The 15531-nt window shown below is 48.1% G+C and overlaps 2 protein-coding genes across 2 annotated transcripts; both read right to left on the reverse strand.

Annotated features, from left to right (window-relative positions):
* Positions 1 to 7176: 7176 nt before the first annotated feature.
* LAJ45_07053 (uncharacterized protein) lies at positions 7177 to 7680 on the reverse strand (the record flags this gene model as incomplete). Its single annotated transcript, XM_046116612.1, has 2 exons — positions 7177 to 7258; positions 7316 to 7680. 2 exons carry the CDS (start codon positions 7678 to 7680, stop codon positions 7177 to 7179), a joined length of 447 nt encoding a protein of 148 aa, XP_045970014.1.
* A 2514-nt stretch (positions 7681 to 10194) lies between these two features.
* Positions 10195 to 11972, reverse strand: LAJ45_07054 (uncharacterized protein; the record flags this gene model as incomplete). The annotated part of the gene is made up of 5 exons (XM_046116613.1): positions 10195 to 10281; positions 10342 to 10401; positions 10585 to 11249; positions 11311 to 11742; positions 11831 to 11972. 5 exons carry the CDS (start codon positions 11970 to 11972, stop codon positions 10195 to 10197), a joined length of 1386 nt encoding a protein of 461 aa, XP_045970015.1.
* Between the last annotated feature and the right edge of the window lie 3559 nt (positions 11973 to 15531).

The following is a 15531-nucleotide window of genomic DNA, read 5'->3' on the forward strand; positions in this document are numbered from 1 at the left end:
GGTCTACTGACACACAGGATCGTGTTCCAAAAAATTTTATCGGTGTTGTTAGGATTGTAAGTTGTTAATATTATATATCAGAATTTAGTTTATGAGTATATTTGAAAATTTTCTTTAGGTTTCGGGGTTAGCGTCCTTCAGACAAAACTAAGATGTTTCAAAAGAATTCGGTGTTTGGGTCGGAAAAAATAATCCAGTAAGTTACCAGAAGTAATCCATTGCCTTAAAATTTTGAGCAACCCTAACAAGGGGATATATAAAACCAGACTGCAACAATACACAATATGGAATGTCGGTCATGGATTGTCACTCACATATTGGGTTTCAAGTATTGCGAATATCAAGGTCCGAGATTGAAATCCGAATTACTGTTAGAAAACACACCCGGGCGGTAAGCTGAAGATCAGAATCCGAGTCGGTGCAATAAAACACACCAGGGTCAAGGAGTGTCATTCGCCCGATGCGGTAACCCGGAGGTCAGAATTTGAAATTCATGTATTCCATCGAAGCGGAGGATGGGGAAACGCGGCATCGTTAAATTTCGAGCGCCGTCATGATCGTGGGTTCGAGACGGTGCATTCGGTACCATGGAGGCATCGATCGTGGTACCCGCCGGGTGAATGGCGGTGCCGGGAGTGAACCAGGACAGGTCGCCAAGACTCACAGGGAGTTACCCTACCCAACAGCTCCCAACCACCACCTCCACCCCTGCCATCACGACCACGACCCCCTGTACCCACATACCTGACGATGGGGGTGGACTCGGGGCGTCCTGTTCGACCCATAGCCACGGAATTGGGAATTGTAGGGCGACGGTTCTTGGCCAACCTCGAAATCCGGTCCGAGATTGCCCTGCCAGAGACTGCAACAATACACAAATCTGTATTTGATGGGGGTTGACATTTGTATTTGGGTGGTTAGGGTTATCAGTAGTAATCTGGAATTGAAATTCAGAAATGTGTATTTGGTGGAGATTGAAGCTGGGCTGTGGGTAGTTAGGGTTACGAGCATCCCTCTCGAATGGTAATACAGAAATCTGTATTTGATGGGGGTTGACATTTGTATTTGGGTGGTTAGGGTTATGAGTAGTAATCTGGAATTGAAATTCAGAAATGTGTATTTGGTGGAGATTCGAGCTGGGCTGTGGGTAGTTAGGGTTACGAGCATCTCTCCGGAATGGTAATACAGAAATGTGTATTTGTTGGAGGTTGAAATTGAGTTCAATTTCGGGCGCTGTCGTTATCGTGGGCTTGAGCCGGTGCTTTCGGTACCATGCTGACATCGATCATGGTACCCAACTGGTAAGTGACCGCGCCGGAAGTGCTCCAGAACAGCCTGCCAAGACTCACAATGAGTTACCCTACCCAACAGCCCCCAACCACCACCCACGCCCCTGCCATCACCTCCACGACCCCCGGTACCTACATATTTGACGATGGCGATGGACTCAGGGCGTCCTGTTCGACCCATAGCAACGGAATCGGGAATTGTAGGGCGACTGTTCTCGGCCAACCTCGAAATCCGGTCCGGGATTGCCCTAACAGAGTGCAACAATACAGAATATGGAATGTCGGTCATGGATCGTCACTCACATATTGGGTTTCAAGTATTGCGAATATCATGATCCGAGATTGAAATCCGAATTACTGTTAGAAAACACACCCGGGCGGTAAGCTGGAGATCAGAATCCGAGTCGGTGTAATAAAACACAGCGGAATCGAGGAGTGGGATTCGCCCGGTTCGGCCGCCAAGACCAGAGGGAGTTACCCTACCCAACAGCCCACAACCACCACCTACGCCCCTGCCATCACGATCACGACCCCCTGTACCCACATACCTGACGATGGGGGTGGACTCGGGGCGTCCTGTTCGACCCATAGCCACGGAATCGGGAATTGTAGGGTGACGGTTCTTGACCAACCTCGAAATCCGGTCCGAGATTGCCCTACCAGAATCGGGAATTGTAGGGCGACGGTTCTTTGCCAACCTCGAAATCCGGTCCGAGATTGCCCTACCAGAATACACAAATGTGTATTTGGTGGAGATTGAATCTGTGTTGTGGGTACTTAGGGTTACAAGCGTCCCTCTCAAAGTGTAATACAGAAATCTGTATTTGGTGGAGGTTGACACTGGGATGTGGGTGGTTAGGGTTACGAGTTTTTCTCTCGAAGTGTAATAGAGAAATATGTATTTGGTGGAGGTTGAAACTCGGTTGTGGGTAGTTAGGGTTACGAGTGGCCATCTGGAATTGTAATTCAGAAATGTGTATTTGGCGGAGGTTGAAGCTCTATTGTGGGTGGTTAGGGTTACGAGCGTCGTTCTCAAAGTGTAATGCGGAAATGTGTATTTCTTGGAGGTTGAAGTTGAGTTGTGGGTAGTTAGGGTCCGAGATACACCAGACGATACAAAGAGATTTCTTACCCACCTACGGAGACTTGGATGGCCCGCAATGAGAGCTTTGTGTCCTTTTATTAAGTGATATCGTCGTAATATATCTAGATGCAAAGTAAACTCCTAATGCCTGGAAGTATTCTAAATAGTGTGGTTTGGGATTGAAATCCGAATTAGTTTGAGAAAAGATATCGGTGGCATGGAGTAAGGTTCGGCTAATGATGTAAACAGGAGGTAAGAACCAAGAGTGTTTCAACAAGGTAACCTATAGGTCAGAATCCGAATGAGTTTGAGAAAACCCAAAAGAGATGAGGAGTGGGATTCACCCGATTCGGTCGCCAAGACTCACAAGGAGTTACCCTACTCAACAGCCCCTAACCACCCTCTACGCCCCTGCTATCACGACCACGACTCCCGGTACCTACATATTTGACGATGGCGATGGACTCGGGGCGGCCTATTTAATCCGTAGGCACGGAATCGGGAATTGTGGGGCGACGGTTCCCAGGCAACCTCAAAATCCTGTCCGACATTCTCCTACTAGATTTTAGCTGGCTGAGCACTTTTGTTTGCCTGCTCTTAAAGTAGTATTTCTATTGTGATAGCTTTGTTGACTCCCTCCCTTCAATTTAACTTCGTTTTGATTCAGTTTTGTGAAAAGATTCTATTTCTAACTTGTCACTTAAGTCAGTAAACAATTAGGTGCCCACTTGCTATCGATACAGAGTAATTGAGTACACGATTTGGTAGCAAGTAGATGTCAATTAAATCTCCGTTATACGTCAATGTGGAACTCAATTTGGCCATTTATTTGGTTCCTGCAGCGGTTTTCGTAAAGTTATCTCAATCCGGTGGTAGACGCAAGCAGGAGGTGGTGATCAAGGTAGCAGGTAAGGTACCGGTAGCTGAGGTATGAAGGGGGAATTCTCACAGTATCATCTATCAAATTTGATATCATTCGCCACTACCCAAGGAATCAAAACTATGTTACGGCAATATCATATTTCAGATCACCCGAATAAGCAAAGCATGATTGGTCATCTCAGGAATTAGTTAACCATGTTGGGTGGAAACGACAGGCAGCATGGAGAGCCCAGTTTAGTGGCATTAGTGCACCGTTGACAGCTAAATATATATGAATCCATTGTTTTTTACTAATATAGATGTATTGGCGGTGAGGTGTTGTTGCAAGCGCGGACTATGGATGTGTAGCCTATGGAGGTAAGGGTTATAGCTGAGAAAGTAGTGAAACCTTGCAAATTTGTATGTATCGCAGATGCAAACTTGCTTTCAGTCAGGATGCAATGCATCCATACAGGTAAAACAAACGCCTCACGACGCTTGTTCTAGGAGGCAAAAGCAAGTCAACCGTACGTCCCCTATATATCAAAGGAGAAGTGGGTGAAGGGGACTATACAGCACGTAGAACTGCATACTATAGGGGTCTCCGTGTTTTTGGGGATGGGGGGGGCTAACCTTAACCCTAAGTTCACCCCATCAGAAATGAGTATAATATATCATATTTCAGATATCCCGAATAAACCAAGAACAATTGGTCATTTCAGAGATTAGTTAACCGTGGTAGGTGGAAATGACAGAGAGCACAGAGAGCCCAGATTAATGAGATTAGTGCCCCGTTGACAGCTAATTATATATCACTCCATTGTTTTTACTGTTGTAGATTTGTTTGCGGTGAGGTGGTAGTGCAAGCGCGGGCTATAGATGTGTAGGCTGTGGAGGTGATGGTTATAGCAGAGAAAGTAGTGAAACCTTGCAAACTTGCTTTCAGTCGGGACGCAATGCATCCATACAGGTAGAATAAACGTCTCACGACACTTGTTTTAGTAGGCAGAAGCAAGTCAATCATACGTCCCCTATATATCAAAGGAGAAGTGGGTGAAAGGAACTGTACGGCACGTAGAACTGCATACTATAGGGGTCTCCCTGTCTTTGGTGATGGGGGGCTAACCTTAACCCTGAGTTCACCCCATCAGAAATGAGTATAATTTACTCTTCTATGTATATTTTTGGTTTTAGTTTCTTGTTTCTTTAAGGGGACGTGTTTAAGAAGGCTCGGGGTTAGGTTTCTTTACACCATAGTTTATACTCCATGCCACCATTCTGTACCTAGAAACTAGAAATGAAATGACTTCACACACACACACACATTTTGCTGGAACTACCAGAGTGCCCCTGGTAGAAGGTCTGGTGTTGTCAATTTTGGTGGTTTCCGAAATAGCAAGTCGTTCCTGATTGAACCGCGTTCGTCACTAAGCTAAAACAGCCCTAAAAAACAATTTCGGAAATCAAAATGATATTGCAAATTCCCGAGCCCATGTAATTATCAGGGTCCACCACCATCAAGCTCACCGCTGCCTACTGCTGTGAGGCCCAGCTATCTAGTATAAGGGCTCGCTACCTTCAAATCAAGGCTCGCAATACTCAAAGAGGCCCCGCTATACCTACTGAGTACCCGCGACACCTGGGGAGTCCCCGCTATGCAGACAGAATCCACGCTTTAGGGCTTTCTTTTTGGTGTGGGGTTCGGGTTAGGGGTAGGTAGATTTGGGCTAAAACCGGCCAAAAAGGTCAAAACCTAGGTGACACGCCTAAACCTCACTATACGATACCTAATTTGACAGCGGTGCTACTACTAGGGTCACCGTATGAAGCCTAATTTGACAGCACTGCTCCTGCTGGAGTCGCTGTACGGCGCCTTTCTTGACAGCACTGCTGATGCAGCAGGCACCGTACGGCAGCTAAGTTGACATCTGGTGCTGCTTCTGGAGTCACCGTACGGTCGCTGTTTTTGACAGCACTGCTGCTGCACCTGCACCTAAAACGACGCCTATTTGACACCTCCGGGCGCTGCACCTGCAGCACCTAAACTAATGCCTCCGCCGCTGCCCCCGCGTGCACCTCCGTCGCCGCCAGCGCCTGCAGCAGCACCTATGTGCACTAAGTTGCGACGCTGGAGCGAGTGATCGCCGGTGACCGACTGAAGCGAGTGATATATGGTGCGCCCAGTCAGAAATGTAGTCAAAAATTAGGGCAAGGTTGAGGTTGAATAACTTTTTAACCAGGACAGATATCAAAAATCGGGTTGGTAAATTTGAAGTACTAGTAATGAAAAATAATTTTACCAACCCGATGTTTGATATCTGTCCTGATTAAAAAGTTATTCAAGCTTGAAATTCGGTATTTTAGTATGCAAAAAGCGCCAAGACTGAGCAAAGTGGAACAGTATTATACCCATTTATACCCTTAAAGAAGCAAACCCGATTAGGCCATGGTAGTGATGTAGTAGAAGGCCCTCTCTTATTGGCCCATGAGGCCATATTGCAGCCACAATTGTTCCACTTCTGTATCTTCTGTACCCCACCCCATAACCTTTATGAGTGTGCGCACCATATCATGACCCAGAAATGTGAGTGAGCTGCGGTGACCTTGGGCGACAAGAAACTGTGCTTTGAGTCCTATGTGTCTAACAGGGGTGACAGGGCCAGGTGCCCAATGCAATCAGCCATCTTGCTGCCCGCTTCAGATATTCAAGCTATCGGCGGTGGTTGTAATCTTACGGTGAGACATTATTTGTCTACGCTTAAGTTAATCATTTAGATAGGAGTAGGTTGGTCCTAATAGTGTGTTCTTAGTTTGTATGAGAAGTTCCACGTGCATACAAAACCAGTTTACCCAAGCCCAAACTGCACTGAACCAAATACTGGGTAGGTAAAACTTGACTGAACTGTTTTCTTAAATGGTTCTAGTAAACAGGTTTGAACTGATAAACCGAAGAACGGTTAGAAACACTAAGTCTTAGTCTGGCTTCAGCCAGCTCTGTAGAAAGGAAAACCTAGGAAAATTGTGTAGCGCAGTATTTGAGAAAATTCGTTTCGCTGCAACAGGGTCTTCTCTACCAAATCTTGCATGTTGACGTCTAGTCTGGTCCATGAGTCGACTCGGCTCGAGCCTAGCGAGCCCCTGCCTCCAATGAGTCGAGCCAATTTGAGCTTATATGCCGGCTCGACTTGGCGCATGTACCACACTATTGAGGTCCAAATACTAGACTCATACCCGAGTGGAGGGCAGGGTTGGAGATAGAGCCTTCACGCTTTTATGTCCTTGTTACAGTCTGCTATTTTCCAGTTCCCTATATACCGCCATCCCATCCAGTCCATATCAACTAAAGCTGGAAAAGAGGAACATGTATCCATGCAACTTTACAACCTGATATTAGGTAGCACCAACCCGCGGCCGCGAGGCGGTTACTGTTATATATAAGACATACTACCGCCACTGGTCCACCAGGATCGAAACTAACGTTGGAAGTTTTAACATCGTGTACATGTGGGGAGACCACGAACCAATCTACTAACAAATGTCCCCATGCCTTTATGGTCTCTAGTACATGACCGATATATATTAACACTATATTCTGACATCTATTCATCGCCAGTCCACATTTATTTATAAGCCTTATTGAACTCCCAACATCTCTAGAAATATGTACGCGCCTAGCTTTAATTTATAACGCCGCATCACCAGGCGGCTTATATGATACCAATATTTTAATAAAGCAGAACAACTCTATATGGGCATTATCAGGTATCATAAGGCTTACAATATATAAACCTAATTGAAATCATAGCATTTTAAGTCTTTAAAAAAAATCCAAGGTCAAAATCGAAAAAAAAGGCTTAATTCAGGCTTACATATAGCTTATATAAGGCTCATATGGATATGCGTTCGGGCGTTAAAGTACATATGTATATATACCCTCCACCGTCAACTCCCAATCTTCGTCACAGTCAGCTCCCATTTCATACCAGTTGTATTTCCACTCGCCATTCTCGGCTTCATCTTGTCACTATACCAAACTCACAAGTCAACCCTATCCACAATTCACGGGAAACGGAGAGCATACCTAAAGACATCAAGGAACTTATCCGGACCCGTGAAGTCTGTACTTAACCGGAACGTCGTACTCTCAGGGCTAACCTTCGTCAAGGTCCAGAATTGCCCGGTATAGTTACCCGTTTTCGCAAGGTGGACTCTGTCATTTGTGCCATCGTTGATGATATCAAGGGAAAGCTCGTCTCCCTTGTATTGCGTTCGTAGGTAGAACTTGTTCGCTTGACCGTTCACGGGGACAAGCTTCCAGTGTTGTCCAGAGTAATCACCGGCTCTTGCTATGCTAAGTTCGCCCGAGCTGTCAGGGACGACATCGAGTGCCCAGCTGGGTCCGTTGTAGTCATTGGTCAAACGATAGTACACAACTGGGCTAGACATGTTGCTTATCTTGAATTATTGTATCGTGCTGTCGCGGGCTGAGTAGTATAGGTTCAAGAGACTCCGCGTATTTAGCGGGGAAACCCCTCCTTCTTAACAACCTTTCCATGAACCGTTACTACGCGCCGATCATTCCTTTAAACTGCTTGAGGGCTGCTTGCGCCATTCGTACCCCCGCGTCACTCCACGAGGCCCCGCAGACCTGCAGCGTTCCAGACGAATCCCTGCTCTCGATCATGCCAGCTGATCCGGCTCTTTCTTTGCTTTTTTTGCTCGGGGCTATGTAAAAGCAAGGTGTCAACAACACAATCAATTATCCTGGCGACAATCAGGGCTTATTACTGGTACTTATCCTAGATGCACCTTGCCATAACTGCATACTCAATATGTGAGTACATCTATGTAGGTAGTTCTTGTTATACTCTAGCACGTACTCTAGAGTCGATCAACGTATGGATTTAATATACTTGCTCGTCTTGAAACACCATACCGTACAATACCACACCACCCCCAACCACCGTGCAGCGCGTAGGCTTCCTCTCCGCTCCCTTTTGGAAACGAAATGGCCACTGTGCACTTCAAACTGCACCAAGGGAGTTCAGACCATTGATTCGTTGCTGTCAAGAGACAGCAAAAGCTTTTGACATCCATGAATCGAAAAAGCACAGAATCTAATCGATACGGAAAAGTTCCATTGGTATTGATCATTCCATCCGCAACTCCCGATGACGAATAATAGTAATGATTGGCGGAGAGCAGATAGTAATGATTAGTGGAGAGTACTATCAATTTTACACTTTGAGGCGGTTTTACCAAGTCTAAGACCACTCCTTCCGAAAGAAAGTAACCTGATCCAAAACAGCCCCCCACCGTCATGGTGCCCAAAAGCATCTTCCCCAACAGCCTCCTCTCGAAGCCATCAGACTCGGCCGTCTAGTCTCCAACACCCGCTACTCCCAGCAAGATTAGGTCGACCCCACCGCCGCCGCCGTACCCGAATTCACCCAAAATCCACTCCTCGACTTCAAAGAGGTCCACTCCTCCGCACCCGTCTCGCCTGCTTCCTCTCCATGACCCTCGAAAACTGCGAGTACCTTGTTGACTTCTCAGTGGCAAAGTCCTGAACATATACCCTGAACAACTCGCGCACTTGGTTTACCGCCGCTTGCAGTTTGGCGGAATCGCGCAAGTGGATCGATGACGCGATAGAGATTGACCACAAAGCGTATCTGGTTGTTGGGTACCATGCACCTCTTCATACTTATCCACAACTCCGACGTGGGCCACCTATATCCCAGGATACGGGAGCCCAATTGCCACTTACTTTATAACCTTTACTATCGCCATGTGTACCCTGTGAAACATCGAACCTCAAGCCCCCTTCAGACCATTTCACTCTTCCGAGGGGTCCTGTGAGTGTCCATAGGTGGTTTTATCCTCTCCAGTCACAATGCGTCCCTCACATTTACCACAAAACAGGAAGGTTTTTGTTTTTGTTTTTGTTTAATTCATTAATTGCACGCAACAAAACAGGAAGAGGTGCCGTACCGCAGGCCCAAAAACTAGCAGATTTCTGAAAGTGTTATCGTATGGCAGGGTTGGCCCTGCAGCACCACCAAACTTCACCTGTACGGGCGGTTTTTAAAAGTTTAAATTGGCGAAACTGTCATCATACGATGAGTTCGGCCACTTTCAGGGAATGGGGGAGAGCCCTATACAGCAGGAAACACAGAGAAAATAATTTTCAAAGTTCTACATGGGAGATATGTGTACGTTTGTGTTCCTGATTTCTCGCCTATGCAGGGTAGCTGTTCAGTTTGCCATGGTTCATACCGGTAAGTGAAATACCTATGCGGATCGACTCGAAATCGGCAGGGGAAAAGGTAAGTGTCAAGTCAAAATACTGAGGCAGCATGAAAAAAGTACCAAGCTTTGTTATTTAGTCTATTTTCTTGAAATGGCGGTGGAAGAACAGAGTGGTTCTGTGCCGTGTGATATTGCCATAGACGAAAGTCTGCATGCAATCAATGAATTTAACAAAAAAAAAGGTCTTAGATGCTCACTCGCTGACCGAGTGATACCTCATGACCCGCTCCAACCCCTCCCCATCTCGCCCGGCCTTCTCAACCATCCAAGCTTACGAAACGAGGCCTCCTACGCAATTCATCCCCAGCAGGCTCCTACCTTGTATACGTGACAATCTACTATCATGGCCCTAACTTACCGCGTCCTATAGCTCGCACCTCCTACGTCTGGTAGCTGGCAATTGAGGAATGGTCTCAAGCGAACCCAAAAATAAAAACTGTTGTATATATAGTGTTGTCAAGTGATGCCGAACGGGAACCGGTGACCGAACAAGCACGGGTGAGCAGTCTGGTCCAGTACTCGACTATATAGTCAGTTTCTTTGTCGCAATAATAATTAAGTCGCTCAACAGTCCCGTCCTCCTAACGTTTTCGGCAAGGCGGAGGTGCCCCTGTCTAGACTCTAGAGTAGAGTACTCTAGATCTAAGATCACAGAGCGCGTTGTGCTCGGTGGCGCATCCCGGCGCGGAGTGGCCGCGCGCTTGTAAAGTTCGATTTCTGGTGTCTTTGGAGAACCTTACGTGTGGACGATCAGTGCGGAGCCTGGTATGGGGGTAGAGCCGTGGCAGGTAATACATAGCTATATATCCGGCATGGCCCTGCTCTTGGTAACCCAATTGCGATTGTGTGCTTGACCTTGAACGATATTATGATTCATTAAGGTACTCAACTAATTGTGGCTCAACACTACTACTACTTTGCTGAGCCCCCCCCGTATAATGAATGCCCCACCTCCGACGAGGGCCAAAGCATACACCCCGCACACTACACCGCAATTCCCTCCCGCTCTCCGTGAAATCAGCCCTCCCCCAGGCCCACCCTGACCCTAACAAGCATCGCGAGATCCGAGCTGCCATCCCCCGCCATCCCCGTCCTGCCCCTCACATCCTCAAACTCGTCCAGCAGGTCCTCCACATACTCCGCTGCGCCGGCCACCTCCAGGATCTTTGCGCACGCCCTATGTACAGCCAGCAGCCTTCTGCTCGGCAGCTCCGTCCGGCTACCATCCATGCGCGTGAAGCGGACCGTGCCCCCTAGCCCAGCGGGCATACAGTACAGCGGCAACTGAGGGGCGTCCCTACTCCTACAGAATACATAGACCGCTTCGTCGCCACCCCCAGGCACCTCTTCAAGATACCAATGCAAGAGTCCAAATTGGTTGTGTAGCTCTGGGTACAGCATCATAGCGTTTGCCGGCCCATCGATCCTCTCGCCCTGTAGCAGCGAGCTGACGCCAGGGTCAAACATGTTGAGGGTGCGCCAGACGACAGTCTTGTCGTCTGCGAGGTGTCCGCCGGTGCCGGCTCGGTTCAGGCTGTGGGGGATGATGTGTGCACATTCAAGGTGCACGGATGGTTGTGATGAGGTCTGGCGGCGCGAGGGGAGCCTCCTGCCGCGGGCGGACACGTGCCCTTGCTGGTGGCCGATAACGCATCTGTTGCCGTCCCGCGACCGGCAGAGGTGGCGAAGGGAGTGTGGGGCGGCTGTAGGTGGCCTGGGGTCGATCTCGGAGTGGGAGGTTGGGGAGATGAGGGATGAGCGTACTGCGGGTTTGTGGCTGCCCTGGGAGCGAGGAAAGGCAGGAAGAAGCAGTCGAGCAGCTCGACGGCGAGGAGTGTGAGAGTCCCGTAGACACCACCTTTCTACTCGGAGATATATGCGGGCCACGCCCGGGCAAGGGGAAGAATGACTTCAAGGGAGCGCTGCAGGGCAGAGGTGTGGTTGTTGTCGGGGGAGCTGGGACTAAAGAGCGCATGAAGGACAAGACGGACAATGTTTGCCTGGCGCTGGACGTTGGAGCGTGTTCGTAGAGCGCTGCAAAGAGCTCGTGAACGAGCGGGCTGGTACTTGGTTCGTCGTCGTTATCGTCGTCGTTATCGTTATCGTTATCGTTATCGTTATCGTTATTATCCTCTGGGCTTGGGCTGCTGGCATGTTCCTCGAGAACGCCTGACCTCCCCCCCGGCGGGGCAAAGGCTACCAGCACCACCAGCTTGCTGCCCTCGCTGGTTAGAGGGATTGGCAGGATTGGTTGATACTGGTCTTGGATATCTCGGAGGGATACGAGCGGGCCCGTCGCGCTCTTCGTCTGGTGGTAGATGAAGGACCTCGGAGGGCGAAGACGGTGGCGAGTTCAAGTCGATGGTAAAGTTGAGAATGTGCTCGAGCGACTCCTGGCGGGGGTGTCGGAGCCTGGGGACCGACATCGAAAGTGGGTGTGTGTGAAGGTGAAGGTGGGGGTGTTTCCATTGTCGAAGGGGGTGATGGATATTGCCAAAGGACAGGCAGGGGGCAGGAGGGAGATTAGGATATGATGTGAGGCTCTTTTCGATCAGTCATTTCCATTGTTACGTGTAGTACATGTACCTGCATGTTAACAGTACTCAACGAACAGTCAATGAAGTGTTATGTACATATAGCCAGGCATAAAAGTTATCGTCGGAACCTCGTAACTCTGAGTTGCTACCTTTTTTTATTACATATCGATATGATTTTACATAACGCGGACGGAAAATGCCATCTCACATCAGATTTTGGTAAGCAAGGCCCCTAGTGAATTGTCTGTTGTATAAAACTGCACTCAGAATATTGCTAGATGGATCTATCAACACTTACCACTGTATTGCCGACCTTATCATTGAAAATCCTGTCAGTCGCCCTCAACTCCCAGGTTGATAGTGTTTTTCGGCCCCCCCAGTACTTGTGGGATCTAGATCTTTCGGTACTCCAACCCTTAAGCTTAATTCCCTCAGCTTCTACCTCTGTGCAGCCTTCTACTTCCGCAATTCCTTCCGCGAGCTACTACGTCTACCTATACCCTAGCATATATCCTTTCTCAGCAGAAAATCCCTTTTTCACTGATCATGGCTGAACCATCCTGAACCCGCCCGAGGTTCCTTCCAGCTGTGCGTTGTTTTTCTTTTCGATGTGCAAAACCGACTTAAGCGCCCCTGCACATGTCGATCAAGAGTGCCCAAAGGACCTTTTTCAGTACTATCAAACAGCGCTGCCTAGTATTATCCCTCGACCTTGTACCCTGTTATGAGAGATCTATTAGTTGATAAGAAAGATACGGGGTCCATGTGCAAAAGGCACGCTCTTGGTACCAACGTTGGGAGGGCAGCATTGAACTGACAGACTAAGTGATAATTGTAGGCAGCTTGGACAGAGAAGTTACCTTGAGTGAAGGCTCGGAAGGCTGATTGGAGAAAGCGATTATATAGTGGATATGTCACATTATTTTGGTAGTGAATGGTGGTCAGATGGGCGGAGAGTTTTCAAGTTAGGGATAACGCTTATGTATTCAATTTTTTGCACGAAACAGGGTGTCTTGAAACGTGATCTTGACACAAGCAAAGGATTTGGGGTTTTGTTTTCGCCCAGAGCCAGAGTCCCCTTTTTAGGTTGATGTTTAGGCTCAAACTCAATTCGAGGATTTGATTCACTAAAGAACAGAGTCGCTGGTACTTGTATCGCACCTTACCGTCAAAACGAAGGAAAGGATAGTTATAGTTCTATTTTCGCAACGGCAATGTTGGTGTGTCTCTACATACATGCATGCGTTTAGTGCTCGAGTGTGCACGGACCACCCATCCAGCAGGGTTTGGAGGAGCAGCGTTGGTTCGATCTTTGTTATTGCATACAGGTACATATCTAGCAAGCCCTCCATCAAAACACCAGGGATAACTACATGTATGCAATTGAAAAATCTCCCCCGCCCTACATATCAAACATAGGCGATTATGAGTAATAGTAATGCTGATGCTTTCATTAACTCCTCGGTCCTCATCTATACAGTCTATCTAGATGTCCTTAAGCCAGGACATATGACTAAGCTACTTTAGACTGATATACATCAAATGCAGAGCCCGCACTCCTACCCTCTAAACTATAACAAACAGGCTCAAATGCCTCATTCCAAGCCCCTCGCCCCATGCGCTTAAAGCTCAATCTTGCTCTTACCTCTCCAAAGCAGATATCCTTTACCGGCACCCCAGGTTTCACCCACTATATATACACCTATTAGTACAAATATGTTCTCACCAAGAAAAGCGAGTTCATAGAATCACCTGCCTCCCTGATGCACATATTCCTTTCCGCCATCATTGAAAGTCCTTTCAGATCAGTCCCTTGCAACATCGACATCGCCCTCTAAAATGCCCAATCCACTACTACTTCCTTTTCTAATAGCATCTCCTCCCCTCACAGAGCGAGATTTCGCTAAGTGGAAGTAGCTCCGCTAGCACATCGGTGAAGCCGGGGCATGGTGGGATCGGTTCGGGTGAGGCCGATATGCAAGTAGCGAATGCTGGGGAATAGAGCCAGTGTCCGAAGTACGGACTCCTATTCCCTGTTAGCAAGGCCCTACGGACAGGAACATCATTTGTATCGGATTTTGGCGGTAGTGATGAACTAACAAACTCTTCGAGCACAACGCCGACCCTAATATCCTCCAGCCCCTCACATCCCGCCGCTATCTGCGGTGAGCTGGAGAGATTTACTCCGAGAGACTATATGCAGCTCCTTCAGCTCACTCGTCGACTCAAGCAGAGGGCAGAGCTCGTGGATCATGAGGTGCACGCTCATTTCCCGCAGGCTAGCTAGGCCACCGGCTGCTGGGATGATGTCCTTTATTCGCCCCTGGCGTGGCCCACCATCTTGACTAACTGCAATGTTGTCAACTGATTAAACTTTATAACCATACAGAGTTCCTCAAGTATACGGATGTTCCAATTGGCGATGCTGTGGCTTTGGACCTTGGGCAAAACCGGAAATTCAATCATTCCATCGCTTTTCGGCAGCCAACGAAAGCTAGCTCCCAGCTGCTCAGGTGTAGCGGCATGACCGGCTAGTATTGTCATCACCTATGCATGTGCGTATTAAGGGCAGAGAATGGCACTGAGCGAGCGCAGGCTCCACCGATTAGGTGTAGTACAATGAATTAGTGACTTGCCATGGCAGGTCAGGGGCGTCAGAGAATGGTCGGCTACTGCTCTGATGAGAATTTGCGGACAGGAGCCGAAAATATGCAATGTTTGAAGCTTGTGGAAGTTTTATAGGGCGGTAGCGAGGGGATCAAGGTTATCATGCTTTTGGGCACATCTTTCTTTATATTCGAGGCTCTGGTTTTGCGGGAGAAAGAGAACAGTAGTGGTGTACTGGATAAGGGCTGGGTTAAAGATACAAGAGGGTATAGGGGCGATGCGAATAGGGAGGGTTCTATAGAGTCTTGGAAGAAGACGGGTGTACAGTGTGCTGCAAGTGTAGATGAGGGAGACGAGGGCTGTGGAGACAGTGGAGGTTGGAAGCTTTCCGGTTATCTTTGTGGGAGTAAAGTCTGCCTGTAGTGGCGTTAGTTATTACAGGATTTGGGGGGGGGGGGGGAGAAGGAGAGGAGATGAGATGGGGAGATGTGTACGTATTCTACAATCAGGTCAAACAGCTCGATGGGTAGAGGAAGAAGCATCGTGGATTGTAAATTCGGGGAAGTATATATCCACTTACTAGGACTGTGGAGGTTACTTAGCTAGGCTTCGAAGAATAGAGCCTACCTACTTCGTGAAATGTGCGGGGGTGTCACACGGCAAGAAAACGACCCCTTGCTCACCCGAACTTGATGAACCCATGTTATATGATCATGCATCTCGCTCAAAGCGCTGATGTAACAGCCTCACGGCTGACGATCGTTTCCTCAAAGCGTTCATTGGCATTAATTCGGTGTCCACTCTCAACGTACGCGCAAATCCAGCTTCTACCTTGCGCCAC

Source organism: Morchella importuna (assembly GCF_003444635.1).
Source record: "Morchella importuna strain M04M26 chromosome Unknown Morimp01GS022, whole genome shotgun sequence".
Taxonomy (NCBI): domain Eukaryota; kingdom Fungi; phylum Ascomycota; class Pezizomycetes; order Pezizales; family Morchellaceae; genus Morchella; species Morchella importuna.